The sequence below is a fragment of the Schistocerca piceifrons genome, chromosome 6 (assembly GCF_021461385.2).
Source record: "Schistocerca piceifrons isolate TAMUIC-IGC-003096 chromosome 6, iqSchPice1.1, whole genome shotgun sequence".
Lineage (NCBI taxonomy): Eukaryota > Metazoa > Arthropoda > Insecta > Orthoptera > Acrididae > Schistocerca > Schistocerca piceifrons.
Genome location: NC_060143.1, coordinates 585823000 through 585843416, shown reverse-complemented (window position 1 = coordinate 585843416; position 20417 = coordinate 585823000). Strand labels below are relative to the sequence as shown.

The following is a 20417-nucleotide window of genomic DNA, read 5'->3' as shown; positions in this document are numbered from 1 at the left end:
ACTAGGCAAGGTCCTAGTGGAGGTGGTTTGCCATTGCCTTCCTCCGACAACATAAATGTAGATATTCTCTTCATCTTATACATTATAGATAGTACTGACTGTGCTCGTACTAAACTCCTTTCGGAGATTCTTCACCACTCAAAATTAGTGTGGAAAAGTAATAACGATTACTTCTATACGTAGTTAGCACCTGTTAAATTATTTGTTACATAACTTAGGCACTGTGTTAGCTAACAGCGATTCACTAATTATGCATACATTTGATTCTTAGTTATTAAAAACATAAAACTTTGACACAATTTTCAAACTACAGAATAACTAATAGTGGTAGATTGGATTACTGTTAGGAAATAATTGTAGGGCTTGGCTGAAGAAGGTGCTAATCCTCAGTTTAGTAAGGATTAGTCTTATTATCTTGTCTGTTGCATATTTGAATACACTGCTTGCTGGTAACAAGTCATTCCATATGTACTGATAGAAAGAACTGTCTTCCATATAAACTGTTTTGCCTTATTATATTTATGTTATCATATTGTAACTTAAAATTCACTCTAGTGGGTTAGATATTTCTAGTGCTGCTAACTATTGGGAATAAATAGACCTAACTTCTTTGTGGCTGGTTATGTTCAGATCTCATATTGGTGAACATGTTGAATTTCTAACAAAAATGATTACCAATATTTTAGTTGTAAAGATGGCCACCTAATGACACACATAGAATACTCACACTGCCCAAGAAATTATACTTTAATCCAAAACATACGTGTTTAACATGTTAAACATTTGCTTGATAATGACCACACTGGCAAAAAGTCTCAGTACACTAAATAAAAATAAAATTGATGTAACAATCAGCTAGTGCACAAAACTAATTTCTTTCAAAACAATTACTAAAATACAGAGAGCCACTGAAACAAGTAAAATAAAATAAAATATTTAAATTTTTGACCAATTTGATAAACAGGCAGTAGTGTCTATCTCAGGGAGGAACTTGAAACTTTTGGCTCAGGGCAGGGGCATGTAGAGGAACTGGGGTCCAAATTTCAAAGTATAACTTACTAAGTACTTGATACGTGTGTATCTAGTAGAACAGATCATGATGGAATGGATCTACCTTGTAAACAGTTTCTGTAAGAATACTTCTAAAGAAACAGCAGTTAATGCAGAATAGGTGAAAAATCATAGGGCTGTAGATAGAGATATGTTGAATGAAACATGTTTGCATGTGAAGAGTGTAATACAAGAAGCCTTCCACTACTGATCGAGGAGAATATTATCAAAACATCTGACACAAAACTCAGAGATATTCGTGTCTTACGTAAAGGATGTTAGTGAGGCCAAACCTGGTTTCCATACTTGCCCAGATAAGACACTAAAGAACTTGATGGTAGCAATGCCAAACAGATATACATACAAAGGTTTACCAGTTAATCAGCTTTTTTCAAATATTTTACAAATTTACAGTGTTTCCTGAATATTACCATTTATTTTCATTTTTATACACAAATTTATGTCTGGAAACCTAACCACCTCATCCCTTGGTGTTATATTTGCTATCTCTTGTCTGTCCATGTTTCCCTTCACTGCAATCAATCATTTGCCCTTCATTATAATTTTCCCTTTTTAATACTGAGCCAGCCTGCATGCCATTTTGCCCTTTACTTATTGTACATTATGTCGATAATTTAGTCACAACAAATTTTTCGCACTTTTACTAGAATTGTTTGTTTTTACTGTCATTCATGATTTGCAAATCTGTTTCAGCTACCGCAATGGGAGCATGAATGTCAACAGGAGAAACTGACTCTTCGTGAATTTATCAAAATGTCCAACTTTAATGATACGGAGGCTCCAAAACAATGTAAGAAATGGTGGTACTTTGACTACAAGTACATGCACGAATGGTTTCAAGAATATCCAGAAATATTACAGGTTAGGGTTATTAAGAGAACAATACTTATCTAGTTATCCACATGAAGAAAAGCAACATATTAATTCACAGACGGTGGACTGGGGAACCCTAGGATTCCCGGAATATGGTGGTGCAGAGTCTACACTGTGGCTTGGCAGCAAAGGTGCACATACCCCGTGCCACATAGATGTGTACGGTTGCAATCTCGTGGCACAGGTGCTAGGCAGGTGTGTTATATATGATAGTAGAGTATCATCTTCACTTTACCATGAAAGTCTGTATTTTTCTGTCTGGCCATTTTCACACTGCAACCATCTGTCTTATTTAATCCAGCTTAGCAAGTTACAGATTTTACCCTTTAATTGTGTTTGTTTTATGTCTAAGGAGGATGAAAATAAACTCTACCGACAAAATTTTGGAGGTTGTTCCAATATATAGCGAGTCCCAAGAGGAATGTTCAATATCCAGGAACGATCATTCAAAGAAAAAGTCTAGTAAACATGAGCTGTAAAATGCATAGTTCAAGAGTTATGAGTACTTCTTCATATTTGATACTGTGAAACAACTGTCTTCTACTGCAAGCTCCTTTCTTTCCATATTTTCTCAGGAGGTAGTATGAACCAAAACTATGAGCTCTTCTTCAATAGAAGAGATGTGTTTTACAGTACCAATGGTGAAGACATGCTCATAGCTCTTAAGGTACGCATTATAGAACCCTTTGTTTCCCCTTTGGATGATTGTTTCTTTCATATCGCTGAATATTGACCATTCATCCTAGGATACTGTGTATTTCCTGAGTATTTTGGTGTAAGAGGCCCTTGGCCTCCAATGGATCATTACAGAGTAATTACATTATGTTTGATTTCTTACACCCATTTATCTTTGTGTCTGTATTACATTGATAACATCTGCACAACATTGCAGTTGTCAGTGGTATGTGGTGTTCATCTTGTATGAAAATGAATTTTTTCCGTTCATCTATGATATTTGCTGTCGACAACCGTAATGCCAAATTTCCTCCTAATGATGAAGTTTGTATTTGTTATTGCCCAGTTCTGATTCAAGTTTGTTTTTTCTGTCAGTGTTAGTAGTATGTTAGCAGTGCTCCACAGCAATATGGATAGGTTTACTAATGAAGAGCTGACCAGTATGCACCTCAGGCATGAATATAATGAATGCAATGGAAGAGCAGTGCAGTGACACTACACTGAACTGTTCCTGGTGTTGTGGCAGCCACATCACAGTACTTCTGCATCTTCAGCTTTCGTAACTCTTTATCATTAAATCTGTGTGTATTGCTGTGTACCACTGCTAATGTACATCTAACACTGCTGGAGAAACAAACTCGAGACAGAACTGAGCAGTACTGAATGTGAGCTTGACGGCAAAGAGTAAAGTGGGCATTACTGTTGTGAGTTGAAAAACCTGAATACTAAAGAACTCTCAGAGAAAAGTAGCTTACTAAAAAAGTCAGGAACGTCTGAGAATTCTGAGAGGCTCAGGGAATACTGAGAGATTTGGGAGTGGGAGCTGAATCATTCATTTAGAGAAAGAAGTATACTGAATTACTCTTTTACAAAACACTCTTGAGATTCTGCTTTGAAACACTTAGCTCTGGGACCACATATGGAAAAATGATAAAGTGCACTGAACCGATCTAATAGTTGTTGCTTGATGTGGCTACCTCTGATGTGCCCACTGAACTAAGGTATATCCATTATTGTCATTGGGTTCTCAGACTCCAGGTCTATTCCCCACTGCACGATTGTGAGTTCAGTACAAAGCTGATAAATGTAAAGATGCTATAGTGATGCACAGGTGAGGCTATAAATTTGCAAAAGGTGTAGAAGTATCGTGGCAGTAAAGGCACGAAGGTATAAAAGCGATAAGATTGAAGTTGCAAGTGTGATACAGCGCAGGACACCGGCAGACACCAACAACTGCAATTGTGCCTGCCAGCGGGGCTCCCCAGGTCCAGGTTTGATTTCCGGTACTACCAGGAATTTTACCTTCATGCAAGAACAAGAACAGGGTGCCCTCAGCTCCATGATGCAAGTCTAGGAGCCGCTTGACAGAGTAGTAGAGGCACCTGATCCCTAACCTCCACACTGCATCCATATGATGCCTTTGGCTGATGAATTATACTGCGGACAGTTGGGGCCCATTGGTCTGTCTGTGGATGGAGCAGCTGTGCACATCTTAAGTTACTCTCCTTCATGGAATTTCCAGTTTCACTATCTGTGTAGTGTAACAATTATTTGTAATATCCATATTGGAGATCTTTATCAATTATGCTTGAAATGGCATGCCTAGACAATTTTGTGCACGGCAGCATAATTTATTTTGGAAACGTGCTGATAATATTCCAAAAACATTCTCCACCACTATTGTAGTTGTAAATTAATCATTCACGTAAACGCAGTTTAAAAAATGTCAGTACTGATCTGTATTTGAACACAAGCCTTGGCCTGGCACATAGATCCTTTTGTTATATAAGGGGCATTCAAAAATAAACGAGCCAGAGGCATAATTACAGAAACCAGTACCTGTATGTTAGAAGTATTGACCCTGGCTGTTGAAACATTTGTCCCACTGTAACACAAGGCAGTGAATGGCTGTCTCATAAAATTCCCAGGGCTGTGATGTTAACCAGTTCAGCACATACAGCTGGACGTCGTCATCCTAGGTGAATTGTTTGCCCCTCAAAGCCTTTATAAGGGGACCAAAAATGGCATAATCACACGGAGAGAAGTCTGGACTGTACGGAGGGTGGCCGAGAACCTCCCATTTGAATTTCTGCAAGAGTGCTGTGACTGTGTTGGCCGTATGAGACTTTGCATTGTCGTGGAGCAGCATGACCCCACGGGTGAGATTGCCTGGTCATTTTGATTTGATAGCTTGGTGAAGGGTGGTCAAGGTTTGTGAGTAATGCTGGGCATTCACTGTTGTTCTGTGCCACAGGAAGTAAATCAGAAGGGGGCCATCTTGGCCAATAAAGAACATCAGCATAACCTTTCCTGCCCTCTTGTAGATGATGATGTCAGGCTGTACCTGCGGAACTGGTTAACATCACAGCCCCATGTATTTTATGAGACAGCCATTCACTGACTTGTGTCACAGTGGGAAAAGTGTCTCAACAGCCAGGGTCAATACTTCTAACATACAGGTACTGGTTTCTGTGATTATGCCTCTGGCTCATTTCGTTTTGAACACCCGTTATACAATCCAAATCAGAATGAATATGTTATTAGCAGGCATTTAATTTTCTTCAGTCGAGATGGAAGAGTATTCTTTGTCTGTTAGTGAATTTTTACCTTGCTCTCATGTCACATACTGTAGTTCCGCTAGTACTGTAGCAAACAGTGATACTTAATATAATATGAAGAGATCAAAAATCTTAATATGGAGAGATAAAAAATCTAGTCACCAAGTAGCAGCAAGAGAAAAGGCTCATAAAAGATATGAAAATGCACAAACTTTCAGAGTCAGTGGCTCATTCCTTTTATAACAGAAGGTTTGAAGGAAAAGTAAGAGAGATGAAGGAAGAGGTCTAGTGAGATTTAGTAAATAGAGAGAATTATGGAGAAGTCACCCAAAATACCATATCAGCGATGACTTATTGGATGGGATGAGAAGGAAAGGTGATTGCTGGTGTTTGCTCCAGATGAGATTAGAAAACCTGAAAACTTGAAGATGGAAGGTAAGGTAATAAGCGAGAGAGAGATTAGTGAAAAAAAAAACTATGTACAACAGCACTAGGCCAATTGCATTATACATTGTATACAGTTAAGGGGGGTGAGGAAAGATGCTCACTGAGAAATAAAAGGTATAGAAAAACAAAAGGAAGTGGAGGAAAGAAATAGTTAATGAATATATTTTTGGAGACTACATGACTTTATGCTAGTAGGGTGATAAGAACCAAACACCTACTGTAATGCAAGTTCCCACCTGCGGTGTTCTGAGAAACTGGTGTTAGGAGGGACAATACAGGCAGTATATGTAGTAAGACAGGCATCGAGGCCATGACTGTTGTGTTGTAGAGTGTGCTCTCCAACAGGTTATGTGTTTTTCCACTATCCCCCTCTCTGTCTATGCCCATTGATCCTAATTGTTAGCTTGGTGGTAGTCATACTTGGTCTTGAATCTATTAATCAGCTACTTTGTCAAAACTATGACTTTCTAAAATCATGCCCTGAGGTGATGTTCATTCTGTCTGACAGTTTGCCCATGACACCTAGAATAGCTTTTTGTTACCTTCCCCAAGATCTGTGCAATATCCTGTTCAGACCTATGCTCCCTCTGCTCTCATTTCCATACCCTATGGCTCCTATCCTGTGACCATCCCCACTGTGAGATTTGCCCTATTAACTCTTCTACTACCACCTGAGCCATCACTGTAACTGGCAAAGTATACACAGTGAAAGGGGGAGTCATCTGTGAAACAACACGTGTTGTGTACCAGCTGTTATTGGCCTTCCACATTATCAGTTAGGATGAATGAGCATAGACAGAGAGTGTACACTGGCAACACACAATATCCTGTTGCAGAGGATGCTTTGCAACATGACAGTGATGACCTCGGTACCTGTTTCACCTCACTTGCCATCTGGATTCTTCCGCTAGTCACCAGGTTCTCAGAACTATGCAGATGGGAACTTGTGCTACAACATGTCGTTTGTTCTCACCACCCATCTGGTCTTAACTTACATTAATTTTCTTCTATCTATTATTTTCTGACCTTTCTATTCCTCCCACCTATACCACATATGATGCACTTAGCTTTCTGATCTTCTTAACTTTTGCTTGATCTTTTGTCACTAATCTCTGGCTTGGTTGTGGCCCTGTCTTCCACCTTTAGGCTCTCAGGTTTTGATTTCTCTGACTATCATTCTTTGCTTCTGATGCCTTCTGTTAAATCTCACGTGATCCAGGGTTCTGTGTAACTTTTACAAACTGTCCTCATGCCCTAAGCCTTGCCAGTCCTTTTGCTTCACCCCTGTTCCTTCCCCTTCAACCCTTCTGCCAGAAGAAGCCACTGGCTCTGAAAACTTGCACATTTCTTTTATCTTTACATGTGTTTTCTCCTGATTCCGCCTCATGAGTAGATTTTTTTAACATTCTACAATTCATATCATATCACTAATTAGTGTATGCTACACATACAGCATTCATGGTTGCCTGTCTTCAAGCAAGGAAGTGGACTTAAAGGGTGTTCTACTTATGCACACAGGCAAAGTTAGTACTCTCAGTTTCTGTTATGTATGACACCTGTTTATTCATGATAGGTAGTTATTCTTTACAAAATTATATTTTGTGCCAACATGGCCTTTCCTTTACTTCTTCTTTTTCTTCTTTTATATATAATCCACTATGGAATACAATTATTTCAACTGTTCCTCCATTCTTTTCCTCCACATTCCCTTCATAATTTCTTGATGTTTCTTCCATCTTAGTGGCTCCAGTCTTCTTGGGTTTTTCATGGAAACCTATGAAGCCCTGTAATTTTTTTCTGAGTGTCAGATGTTCCTCAATATCTTGTGGTGTCATTTGGAGTTTGTCCATGTCCCTTACAACTTCCTTCCACCATGTGTTATCCATTTTTAATTTACTGAAGTAAATGAACAGTCAGTTTCTCACCCTGTTGGGATTCATCCTTTGGAAATTTATTCTTCTTTTCCTAATCATGTCTGCAGTTTTTCAATGTATGTATAGGTTTACTATTATTCCTCTTCCATATTGTGTTTGCTCTTTATCTTTAACTAGTCCCAGAATTTTCCATAGTATTTTATATTCCGTTATTTCCAGTGCTTCCATCATCACTTTTTTGTTTAGTGTTAAACATTCTGCTGGATGAAGTGCTTCTAGAAGAATTACTGTAGAGTAGTGTGTACATTCACCATTGATGAATATTGGTTATATACATCCTTGGTGAGGTTGTTCAGTTACTTCTCCTAGATACTTGAACTTTTTAGTTCTCTGGTTTTTTTTCACATTTAGTTTTTGTTATGTTTGGGGCTACCTTAATGTTTTTATAAATTTGGTTTTCTCAAAGAAAATTTGTAAGCCTGCTTTTTCAACTGCTTGAAGCAACTTGATTTGTCTCGTGGCTTTTCTTTAATGACTGGACACAATATTTATGCATTTAATATTTGTCTCCCGTACAATCAGTTATACATCGGGCAGTAAAATTAAAACATGTGTGAGTAGTTAGTTAACTGATGCTTAGGTATGCTAGTGCCAAGCCAGTGATAAAACTGCAGTGAAGTTACAGCCGTAACTGACAAACAACTGAACCTCAACAATTTTTTTCACATTAGTAATTATAAATCCTTTGAGCTTCAAACATTTCATGTAACATTAAACAATAAAGGACTGATGCTTTATTTGCTCATGTAAATAAATAATTTTATTAGCAACACTAACCATTGTTAATGGCCTGTAGCTTAAAATAATGTATGCTTCCTTGTACATAACTAAGTTATGGAAGGAGGACGCGGTGAATTGGGGACCTTTATCGGAGACCAATGTGTGTGGCAGACCCTCGATGGCAAGAACCTGGACCAGGGCCGTGAGTGTAGTCTCCATGGTGTGGTAGTGGATGCCATTCGGACAACATATGGGTATTTGGGGTAGGCATCAACGATGAGTAACCACATGAACCCCAAAAACAGGCCTGCAAAATCGATATGGATGCAATCCCAGGGCTGTAAGTTCACATAACAAAATGTGCCTTGCCCAGTATGAAAATATTCTTCTAATAATAACACTTTCATTTAGTACTAACACTCAGGGGCTCAGCATTCGTTTGCTGGGTATGGGCTTAGTGACCCCAGGGTTCCTGAGCTGTGGACTGGTAGGCACCACCAGTCCCCTGTCGCCATAAGCTCTGGGCATACTTCAGCAACCACCAGGCTGTGCAACAGTGGAACATTGTGTGTCACAGGGAACAGGGATCTTGGCTTGACTACCCGGACCATGAGGATGGTGAAAACGTCTATAAAAAAACCCTCAGTCGTAAGGTGTGCTGCACACTGATGATATGCACGGCTGTTAAAGGGGCACAGTTGTTAGCGGGCAACCTCGGGGGAACCCAACACACCTCAGTTGTATAAGGCGTACTCAGGCATGGTGGGCTCTGTCTGAGTGGACCTTTATTTCCCTAACTGCTCATGAGACCAAAATGGAACTGTTGAAATTATATCCTCCTCCCCACAGTGGAAAGGATAAGCCACTGGTAGGTACTAAGACCCAGTCTAACAAGAGGGCACGAATAGCCAGTCCTCCTGACTCAGGGATTATACAGAGTAACATAACTCATGTTGCTGGTCAGGATGTGTTTTTGATTGTGAAGTGAAAAGAGGACAGCCTTGAGAAGGTTTCACCTTTCTAGATTCAGAAAGGTTCAGAGGGCATCACAGGTACTCTGAAATCAGTTGTGTGATCGTGTAACAGAACATTGTGGTTTAAACTGCTAGTTCCCAACAACCTCTGGAAAGCTAAGCACCTAGGGGAAAGTGCCCCAACACAATGAACTATAGCAGAAGTGTTGTGACCTGTAGAGATCTGGTCAGCATTCCCAAGAAGTAATTGAAGGATTAGTGGACTCAGAAATGAATAAAGGATGTGCAAAAGATGTTGAAAAATGTGGATTGGGATCTCATAAAATCTGACTCCTTCGTTTTTACCTTCAATAGCCTGAAACTCCCAGAGCATATCAAGGCAGGTTTCCTCTGTCTGAGCAAATGGCCATACATCCCCAATCCAGTGCACTGTTTTCAGTGCCAGTGCTTTGTACACACTGCCTTAGGATGTAAGGGTGAGCCACTTGTAGCCACTTGTGGCAGATGTTGCAAGACCGCCGCTGTTGGAGGTGGTTGCTACTCACCTCCAAAGTGTGTAAATTACCCTGAGGGTTAGCCTATCTGAAGTAGGAATTGCAGTGTTTTTCGTGAAGAAAGGACAATACAGGAGATTAAGACATCAAAACGTATCCCGTATGGTGAGGCCAAGAAGATCTACAAGACCTTGCAGTTTCCCCCCTACATTCACTATGTTGTAACGGCGACCGGGGCAGTCACGGGGTTGTATTGACGGAAACACGGTAGGACCCGCGGAGTGGCCCGCGAACCAACAACACCACGAGAGAGGACAGACACGACCAACGAAAGACCTTACGACACAAAACGAGAACAGACAACAGAGTCACGAACTAAACAAGACAACCACGTCCACTCGTAAAGCAACATGAAAGTCAATACGCTGTCTATTGGAAGGCGATCTGTCCTGAGACGCACGCGAGGTTAGACTGGCAGACTGAGCGACAGGCAGGTGCTTAAGTACTTGATCGGGGACGCCACTATTGGCCGCTGCAACCACATGTTCCACTGTGGCGCCCTCACTCTAAATGCGGGCCACGAGGCGCGCACCGCCACAGATTATGGCATGATGGTACAGAGACTTCTATGGGTCTTCGACGTCCATGATGTCTGGTGGGGATTCAAATTCCATGGCGCACGGTACCAGATCCCTCGCCACTGAAACTTGAGCGTAGGGGCAGAAACGCCCCAGATGGTGCCAAGGCGGGCAGCAGCGGGAAGAGGAGCCGGGCTTATCAACCGCTATTGGCAGGGAGGGAGGGCGCAGACATGTGTATGTGTGGATGGATATGTGTGTGTGTGTGTGTGTGTGCGTGAGTGTATACCTGTTTCCGACAAGAATTAACCTAACCACCACTTGACCTTAGGAAAATAAGGGCTTCATAAATCTACCTCTTCAATCATTCCATTAAATGGTATACTTCTCCCTAACGCACATCTTGTCTAAATGACTCAGCGTGTCACCCCATAATGTTCATTACTAATGAACATCGTTCAGGTGAATTAAAATAATTGCTTACGTAACATGTAACACCAGAATGACACTTCCCTCATAGAGTAATATGTTTGCACTCTCACAATCATAGTCAAACCAGTACATTGTCAGTGTCTCTGTCATTAAACATACTTTCTCATACACACTGTGTTCAAGTTTTAAAGCATTTCTGTAAATTTATTTAGTTTACTTATCCTCCAAGTAGATTCCCTGATTATTATAAATTCTTAAAGCACTTCTCATCTAAAGTTATTTCTTTAGCTTCCTTAGACATTTAACAATAATCTTACACTACCATAATCAAGATAATTAATCCTAATCCTTCATATTCAGCATTATGACAGCTCACTGGTTATCCTACTCTCTAAGAGAACAATACAAAGACCATGGCTTCATGTTCCTTTGTAGACACAATGCAATCCCTGCCATAAAGACTGGGGCAGTACATACATTTCACCTCATTACCACAACATTCTACCGTGTTAGCCTTGTAATAGCCTCCACTAGCTTATCAGTCAAGGATAAAAGCACTCCTCTGACCGCTCCAAGTGTTTCTTGTTCAGAGTAAAGACACTTTGCCTGTCAAAATTTTATCAGTAAACTGTTGAAGTATTCATACTAAAGTTCCTGAATTTACTGCCCTCCAAGAACGTTCTGATGCTCAAATTATTTTTGGGACCGAGAGCTGCCTGAAACCTGAAGTGGAAAACTCTTAAGATATTTAGCATGTCATGGAACATATATCTGAAAGACAGATTAGAGGCCATAGCAGGGGGAATGTTCATTGCAGTTGACACAAATATTCTCTCTATTGAGGTCGAAGTTGATTGTGACAGTGAAGTTATCTGGTCATGTATAACAGGTATAGGGGAAACCAAGTTAATTGTAGGATGATTTTACCAGCTACCCTACACCACTGTGACAGTGTGGAAATACACAGATCCTGCAGTACTAGTTGGAGGTGACTTTAACCTACCAAGTATAGACTAGGATATCTACGGATTTATTGTGCGGGTACAGACAGACATTCATGTGAAACACTTTTGAACACATTTTCTGGAAACTGGCATGAGCAGCCAGCTCAGCAACCCACATGCAATGGAAATATCTTTGACCTTTCAGCTGTAGATTGGTTGGATCATATTGACGATGTCACTATAGAAACGGGGATTAACATCATGATGTCATTATAGCAACTATCATTATCAAAGTTAATAAATCAGTTGAGAAGGCCGGGAGAGTGTATCTGCTAGATAGAGCAGATAACCATTTGTTAGAATCTCACTTACACGGTGAATAGACATCACTTAGTTTCAGTAAGATGGATGCAGAGGAATTATGTGCAAAACTTAAGAAGATTGTACCTTGTGGTCTGGAGAGTTATGTGCCTAGTAGGTGGATAAAAGATGTGAAAGACCTATCATGGTTTAATAACGAAATGTGGAAGATGCAGAGGAAACAGAGACTATTGCACTCTCAGTTAAAAAGAGAATGCACAGATGACAACAAACAAAGGTTAGTAGAGATTCATGAGTCTGTGAAAGCATCTATGTGTGAAGCATACAACTACCAGCATCACACCTTAGCGAAAGATCTGGCAGAGAACTCGAGAAAATTCTGGTTATTTGTAAAATCACTAAGCAGATCTAAGGCTTCCCTTCAGTCACCTGTCGACCAGTCTGGCGTGGTAGTTAAAGAAAGCAAAACAAAAGCCAAAGTTTTAAATTTCATGTTCAAGAAATCGTTTGCACGGCAGAATCACACAAACATACCACCATTTAACCATCAGACAGGCTCCTGTATGGATGATAGTATTAAGTGTTCCTGGAGCAGACAAATAACTGAAAGATTTGAAAGCAAATAAATTATCAGGTCCGGGTGGAATCCCAGTTCAATTTTACGAAGAGTACTCTATGGCATTGGCCCCTTACCTAGCTTGCATTTAATGTGAATCTTTCGCCCAGCACAAAGTCCCAAGTGGCTGGAAAAAAATGTAGGTAAATCCAGTATGTAAGAAGAGTAAAATAATGGACAACACCCCCCCCCCCCCCCCCCCTCCCCTCCAATTACTGACCAACATCCCTAACTTCGGTTTGCTGCAGAATCCTAGAACATATTCTCAGTTTGAATATAGTAAACTATCTCGAGATTGACAAGCCTATGTCCATGAATCAGGGTGGTTTTAGAAATCATTGCTCATGCGAAACTCAACTTGCATCTTTTCTAACATGAAATGCTGCGAACTATAGATGAAGAGCAACAGGCTAGATTCCATATTTCTAGATTTCCTGAAAGCATTTGACATGGTGCCCCATTTGCAGGCTGTTAACGAAGGCTCGAGCATATGGAATAAGTTCATAGATATGTGAGTGGTTTGAAGACTTCGTAAGTAGAAGAACTCAGTATGCTCTCCTCAATGGCAAATGTTAATCAGGACAAGGGTATCATCCAGAGTGCCCCAGGGAAGTGTGATAGGACCGCCACTGTTCTCTACATACATACACTGAAGAGCCAAAGAAACTGGTACACCTGCCTAATATTGTGTAGGGCCCTTGTGAGCACACAGCAGTGCCGCAAAATGATATGGCATGGACGTGACTAATACATGAAGTAATGCTGAAGGGAATTGACACCATGAATCCTGCAGAGCTGTCTATAAATCCATAAGAGTGCAAGGGAATGGAGATCTCTTCTGAACAGCACACTACAAGGCATCCCAGATTTGCTCAATAATGTTCATGTCTGGTAAGTTTGGTGGCGAGCGGAAGTGTTTAAACTCAGAAGAGTGTACCTGTAGCCATTCTGTAGCAATTCTGGGCATGTGGGGTGTCACATTGCCCTGCTGGAATTGCTCAAGTCCATTGGAATGTACAATGGACATTAATGGATGCAGATGATCAGACAGGATGCTTACGTATGTGTCAACTGTCAGTCGTCTCTAGATGTATAAGGGGTACCACATCACTCCAATTGCACACACCCCACACTATTACAGAGCCTTCACAAGCTTGAACAGTCTCCTGCTGACATGCAGGGTCCATGGATTCATGAAGTTGTCTCCATACCCATACACATCCATCCGCTCAATATAATTTGAAACAAGACTCGTCTGACCAGGCAACATATTTCCAGTCATCGACAGTCCAATGTCGATGTTGACAGGCACAGGTGAGGTGTAAAGCTTTGTTTCATGCAGTCGTCAAGGGTACATGAGTGGGCCTTTGGCTCTGAAAGCCAATATCAATTATGTTTCATTGAATGGTTCACACGCAGACACTTGTTGATGGCCCAACATTGAAATCTGCATCAATTTGCAGAAGGGTTGCATTTCTGTCACATTGAATGATTCTCTTCAGTTGTTGGTGGTCCCATTCTTGCAGGATCTTTTTCTGGTCACTGTGATGCCAGAGATTTGATGTTTTACCAGATTCCTGATATTCACAGTATACTTGAGAATGTTCATATGGGAAAATGTCAACTTCATCACTACCAAGGAGATGCTGTGTCCCATTGCTCATGCATCAACTATAACAGCATGTTCAAACTCACTTAAATCTTGATAACCTGAAATTGTGCAGCAGTAACTGATCTAACAACTGCATGAGACACTTGTTGTCTTATATAGGCTTTGCCAACAGCTGTTTTTTGATAATGCTGTGGTGTACAGTAAGGTGTTAAAGTTGAGTGACTGTAGGAAGATACAAGACGACTAAACAAAATTTCTAGTTAGTGTGATGAATGACAGCTAGCGCTAAACGTGGAAATATGTAAGTTAATATAATAGAGGGAAACATTCCACATGGGAAAAATTGTATATAAAAACAAAGATGAGGTGACTTACTGAACAAAAGCGCTGGCAGGTCGATAGACACACAAGCAAACACAAACATACACACAAAATTCTAGCTTTCGCAACCAACGGTTGCCTCATCAGGAAAGAGGGAAGGAGAGGGAAAGATGAAAGGATGTGGGTTTTAAGGGAGAGGGTAAGGAATCATTCCAATCCCGGGAGTGGAAAGACTTACCTTAGTGGGAAAAAAGGACAGGTATACACTTGCACACACACACATATCCATCCACACATACAGACACAAGCAGATATATTTCATATATGTCTGCTTGTGTCTGTATGTGTGGATGGATATGTGTGTGTGTGCGAGTGTATACCTGTCCTTTTTTCCCATTAAGGTAAGTCTTTCCGCTCCCGGGATTGGAATGACTCCTTACCCTCTCCCTTAAAACCCACATCCTTTCATCTTTCCCTCTCCTTCCCTCTTTCCTGATGAGGCAACCGTTGGTTGCGAAAGCTAGAATTTTGTGTGTATGTTTGTGTTTGCTTGTGTGTCTATCGACCTGCCAGCGCTTTTGTTCGGTAAGTCACCTCATCTTTGTTTTTATATATAGAAATATGTAAGTTAATGCAGATGAGTAAGAAGAACAAACCTGTAATGTTCAGTTTCTGAATTACTAATGTCCTGCTTTACTCAGTCACGCCTTATAAATATAGGGGCAAAACTCTGCAAAGTAGTATGAAATAGAACTAGCGTGTGAGAACTGTGCTACAGAAGGTGAATGGCCAACTTCGTTTATTGGGAGAATTTTAGGAAAGAGTGGTTCATCTGTAAAGGAGACCACATATAGGACTCTGGTGCAACCTATTCTTGAGTACTGCTTGAGTGTTTGGGAGCCACACCAGGTTGGAATGAAGGAAGACTTTGAAGCAATTCAGAGGAAGCCTGCTAGATTTGTTACCACTAGGTTTGAACAACATGTAAGTGTTATGGAGATGCTTTGGGAACTCAAAAGGGAATCCCTGGAGGGAAGATAATTTAGAGAGCCGGCATTTGAAGCTGACTGCTGAATGATTCTACTGTTGGCAACATACATTTCGCGTAAGGACCACAAAGGTAAGATTTGAAAAATTAGGTCTCATGTAGAGGTGCATAGACAATTTTTTTTTCTCTCACTTTATTTGCAAGTGGAACTGGAAAGGAATCGAATAGAAGTCATACAGGGTACCCTCCACCATGGAACTTGTGGTGGCTTGTGGAGTACCTACACTGAAGTGCCAAAGAAACTGATATAGGCATGAGTACTCAAATACAGGGATATGTAAACAGGCAGACTACAGTGCTGTGGTCAGGGATGCCTATATAAGACAAAAAGTGTCTGGCGCAGTTGTTAGAGCAGTTACTGCTGCTATGATAGCAGGTTATCAAGATTTAAGTGAGTTTAAATGTGGTGTTATGGTTGGTGCATGAGCAAAGGGACACAGCATCTCTGAGGTAGCTACGAAGTGGGATTTTCCTATATGACCGTTTCACAAGTGTACCGTGAATATCAAGAATCTGGTAAAACATCAAATCTCTGACATCGCTGTGGCCGGAAAAAGATCCTGTCAGAACAGGACCAATGATGTCTGAAGAGAATTGTCCAAAGTGACAGAAGTGCAATCCTTCTGCAGATTATTGCAGATTTCAATCCTAGGCCATAAACAAGTGTCAGCATTGATAAGGGCTTTTGGAGTCAAAGGCCCACTCGTGTTCCCTTGATGACTGCACAACACTAAACTTCACGTCTCGCTTGGGCCCATCAGCACCAACATTGGACTGTTGATGACTGGAAAAATAATGCCTTGTCAGGCGAGTCTTGTCTCAAATTGTATCAAGCAGATGGATGTGTACGGATATAGACACAACCTCATGAATCCAAGGACCCTGCATGTCAGTAGGGATGTTCAAGCTGTTGGAGGCTCTGTAATGGTGTGGGACCCGTAATACGTGTAGATTTGTCTCTGACAGGTGACATGTACATAAGCATACTGTCTGATCACCTCCATTCATTCATGTCCTTGTGCACTCTGACAGACTTGGGCAATTCCAGTGGGACAATGCGGCACCCCATACATCCAGAATTGCTACATGAACACACTTCTGATTTTAAACTCTTCTGCTCGCCATCAAACTCCCCAAACATGAACATTATTGAGCATGTCTGGGATGCCTTGTAACATGCTGTTCAGAAGAGATCTCCAACTTCAAGTTCTCTTATGGATTTATGGACATACACTAAAGAGCCAAAGAAACTGGTACACCTGCCCAATATCATGTAGGGCCCCTGCAAGCATGCAGAAGTGCTGTAACATGATGTGACATGGACTCTACTAATATCTGAAATAGGGCTGGACTGAACTGACACAATGAATCCTGCAGGCTGTCCATAAATCCGTAACAGTACAAGAGGGTGGGGATCTCTTCTGAACAACACGTTACAAGGCGTCCCAGATATGCTCAATAATATTCATGTCTGGGGATTTCGAGGGTGAGCAGAAGTGTTTAAAGTCAGAAGAGTGTTCACGTAGCCACTCTGCAGCAATTCTGGATGTGTGGGGTGCCACATTGTGCTGCGGGAATTGCCCAAGTCTGTCGGAATGTACAATGGACAGGAATAGCTGCAGGTGATCAGACAAGATACTTACGTAAGAGTAGCCTGTCAGAGATATATCTAGACTTATCAGGGATCCAATACTGCTCCAATTGCACATACTCACACCATTACAGATTCTCCACCAACTTGAACAGTCCCCTGCTGACATGCAGGGTCCATGTATTCATGAGATTGTCTCCATACCCATACACATCCATGTGCTCGATACAATTTGAAACGAGACTCGTCCCACGAGGAAACATGTTTCCATTTGTCAGCAGTCCAATGTCGGTGTTGATGGGCCCAGGTGAGGCATGAAGCTTTGTGTCATGCAATCATCAAGGGTACATGAGTTTGCCATTAGCTCCAAAAGCCTGTATTGATGATGATTCATTGAATGGTTCGCACACTGACACTTGATGGCCCAGCATTGAAATATGCAGCAATTTATAGAATTGTTGCACATCTGTTACTTTGAACGATTCTCTTCAGTCGTCATTGGTCCCATTCTTGCAGAATCATTTTCAGGCCACAGAAGTGTTGGAGATCTGATGTTTTACCAGGTTCCTGATGTTTGTGGTACTGTCATGAAATGTTCATATGGGAAAATCCCCACCTCAGAGATGCTGTGTCCCATTGCCCGTGCACTGACTATAACACCGCGTTCAAATTCACTTAAGTTTTGATAACCTGAAATTGTAGCAGCAGCAACCGAAAAAAAAAAAAACTTTGAACATAGCTGCTAAGGGGTTCAGTGTCCGTGTCAGAATTATATTAGAACAAATAAGCCCTCGGTCACAAATATTAAGTCAAAATTGACCAGGTTTCGACGCTACTACAAGCGTCGTATTCAGAATTAAACTAACTGTTCTAAAACATATTAGGTATATAACACATTAATAAAATTAAAGTTTGTACTGATTGGAAAGAGATGCAGTACTTACAAGTCACATCTTAAAAAATCTAAGCCGGAAAGGCGACATAATGAATAGTTGTAAATAAGATGGCTGACATGCACCCATTATGCGTGTGTACACGGACAATTAGCTGCCCGTTATATCATTCAGGTTGAGTAGGTATAATGTTATCATCTAAAAAGCCAAGCTGCTGGTTACAAGTTAAATAGAAGCACAAAACATTATAATCTTGTGTACAAGTTACAAAAACACAAAAAACTTCAAGCAAATGCAATATACATATACAGGATGGTCCATTGATTGTGACCAGGCCAAATATCTCACGACATAAGTGTCAAACGAAAAAACTACCAAGAACAAAACTCATCTAGCTTGAAGGGGGAAACCAGATGGCGCTATGGTTGGCCCGCTATATGGTGCTGCCGTAGGTCAAATGGATATCAATTGCATTTTTCAAAATAGGAACCCCCATTTTTTATTACATTTTCGTGTAGTACGTAAAGAAATATCAAGGTTTTAGTTGGACCACTTTTTTTGCTTTGTGATAGATGGCGCTGGAGTAGTCACAAACATATGGCTCACAAGTTTAGATGAACAGTTGGTAACAGGTAGGTTTTTTAAATTAAAATACAGAACATAGATACATTTGAACATTTTATTTTGGTTGTTCCAATGTGATACATGTACATTTGTAAACTTATCATTTCTGAGAACGCATGCTGTTACAGTGTGATTACCTGTAAATACCACATTAATGCAATAAATGCTCAAAATGATGTCCGTCAACCTCAGTGCATTTGGCAATACGTGTAATGACATTCCTCTCAACAGCGAGTAGTTTGCCTTCTGTAATGTTCGCACATGCATTGACAATGCGCTGACACATGTTGTCAGGCATTGTCGGTGGATCACGACAGCAAATATCCTTCAATGTACCCCACAGAAAGAAATCCGGGGATGTCAGATCCGGTGAACGCGCAGGCCATGGTATGGTGCTTCGACTACCACTCCACCTGTCATGAAATATGCTATTCAATACCGCTTCAACTGCACGTGAGCTATGTGCCAGACATCCATCATTTTGGAAGTACGTCGCCATTCTGTCATGCAGTGAAACATCTTGTAGTAACATCAGTAGAACATTACGTAGCAAATCAGCATATATTGCACCATTTAGATTGCTATCGATAAAATGGGGGCCAATTATCCTTCCTCCCATAATGTCACACCATACATTAAACCACCAAGTTGCTGATGTTCCACATGTCACAGCCATCGTGGATTTTCTGTTGCCCAATAGTGCATATTATGCCGGTTTACGTTACCGCTGTTGCTGAATGATGCTTCATTGCTAAATAGAATGCGTGCAAAAAATCTGTCATTGTCCAGTAATTTCTCTTGTGGCCAGTAGCAGAACTGTACATGACATTCAAGGTCATCGCCATGCAATTCCTGGTGCATAGAAATATGGTACGGGAGCAATCGATGTTGATGTAGCGTTCTCAACACCGACGCTTTTGAGATTCCCGATTCTTTTGCAATTTGTCTGCTACTATGTGCGGATTAGCTGCAACAGCAGCTAAAACACCTACTTGGGCAATATCATTTGTTGCAGGTCATATTTGACATTTCACATGTGACAGAACATTTCCTGTTTCCTTAAATAACGTAACTATCCGGCAAAAGGTCCGGACACTTGGATGATGTCATCCAGGATTCTGAGCGGCATACATAGCACACACCCGTTGGGCATTTTGACCACAATAGCCATACATTAGCACAATATTGACCTTTTCCACAATTGGTAAACGGTCCATTTTAACACGGGTAATGAATCACGAAGCAAATACTGTCCGCAATGGCGGAATGTTACATGATAGCACGTGCTTATACCTTTGTGACTATTAAAGCGCCATCTATCACAGAGCGAAAAAAGTGGTCCAACTAAAACATTCATGTTTCTTTACGTACTACATGAATATTTAACAAAAAATGGGGGTTCCTATTTTAAAAAAACTCAGTTGATATCCATTTGACCTATGGCAGCGCTATCTAGGAGGCCAACCATAGGGCCATCTGGTTTCCCCCTTCAAGCTAGACGAGTTTCGTTCTTTGTAGTTTTCATTTGATGCTTATTTCGTGAGATATTTGGCCCGTTCACTATCTGTGGACCACCCTGTGTACATCAAGAATGCAAATGACCTCAGGTCATCCATGAATCTTAGTCAAGAAAAAACGACAAGGTTGATAACAGTAACATGGTAGTGCAGGTAAAAGACTATATGTAACTA

The 20417-nt window shown here is 40.8% G+C and overlaps 1 protein-coding gene across 2 annotated transcripts in view; it reads left to right on the top strand.

Moving 5' to 3' along the window:
• The window catches only part of LOC124802862 (HSPB1-associated protein 1), a 95377-nt gene that overhangs the window by 18963 nt on the left and 55997 nt on the right, over positions 1 to 20417 (top strand). For both annotated transcript variants that reach the window (XM_047263897.1, XM_047263899.1), the window contains exons 2-3: positions 1765 to 1932; positions 2003 to 2139. In XM_047263897.1, the coding sequence (XP_047119853.1) occupies positions 1765 to 1932; positions 2003 to 2139 (305 nt within the window). The remainder of the gene's footprint in view (positions 1 to 1764; positions 1933 to 2002; positions 2140 to 20417) is intronic.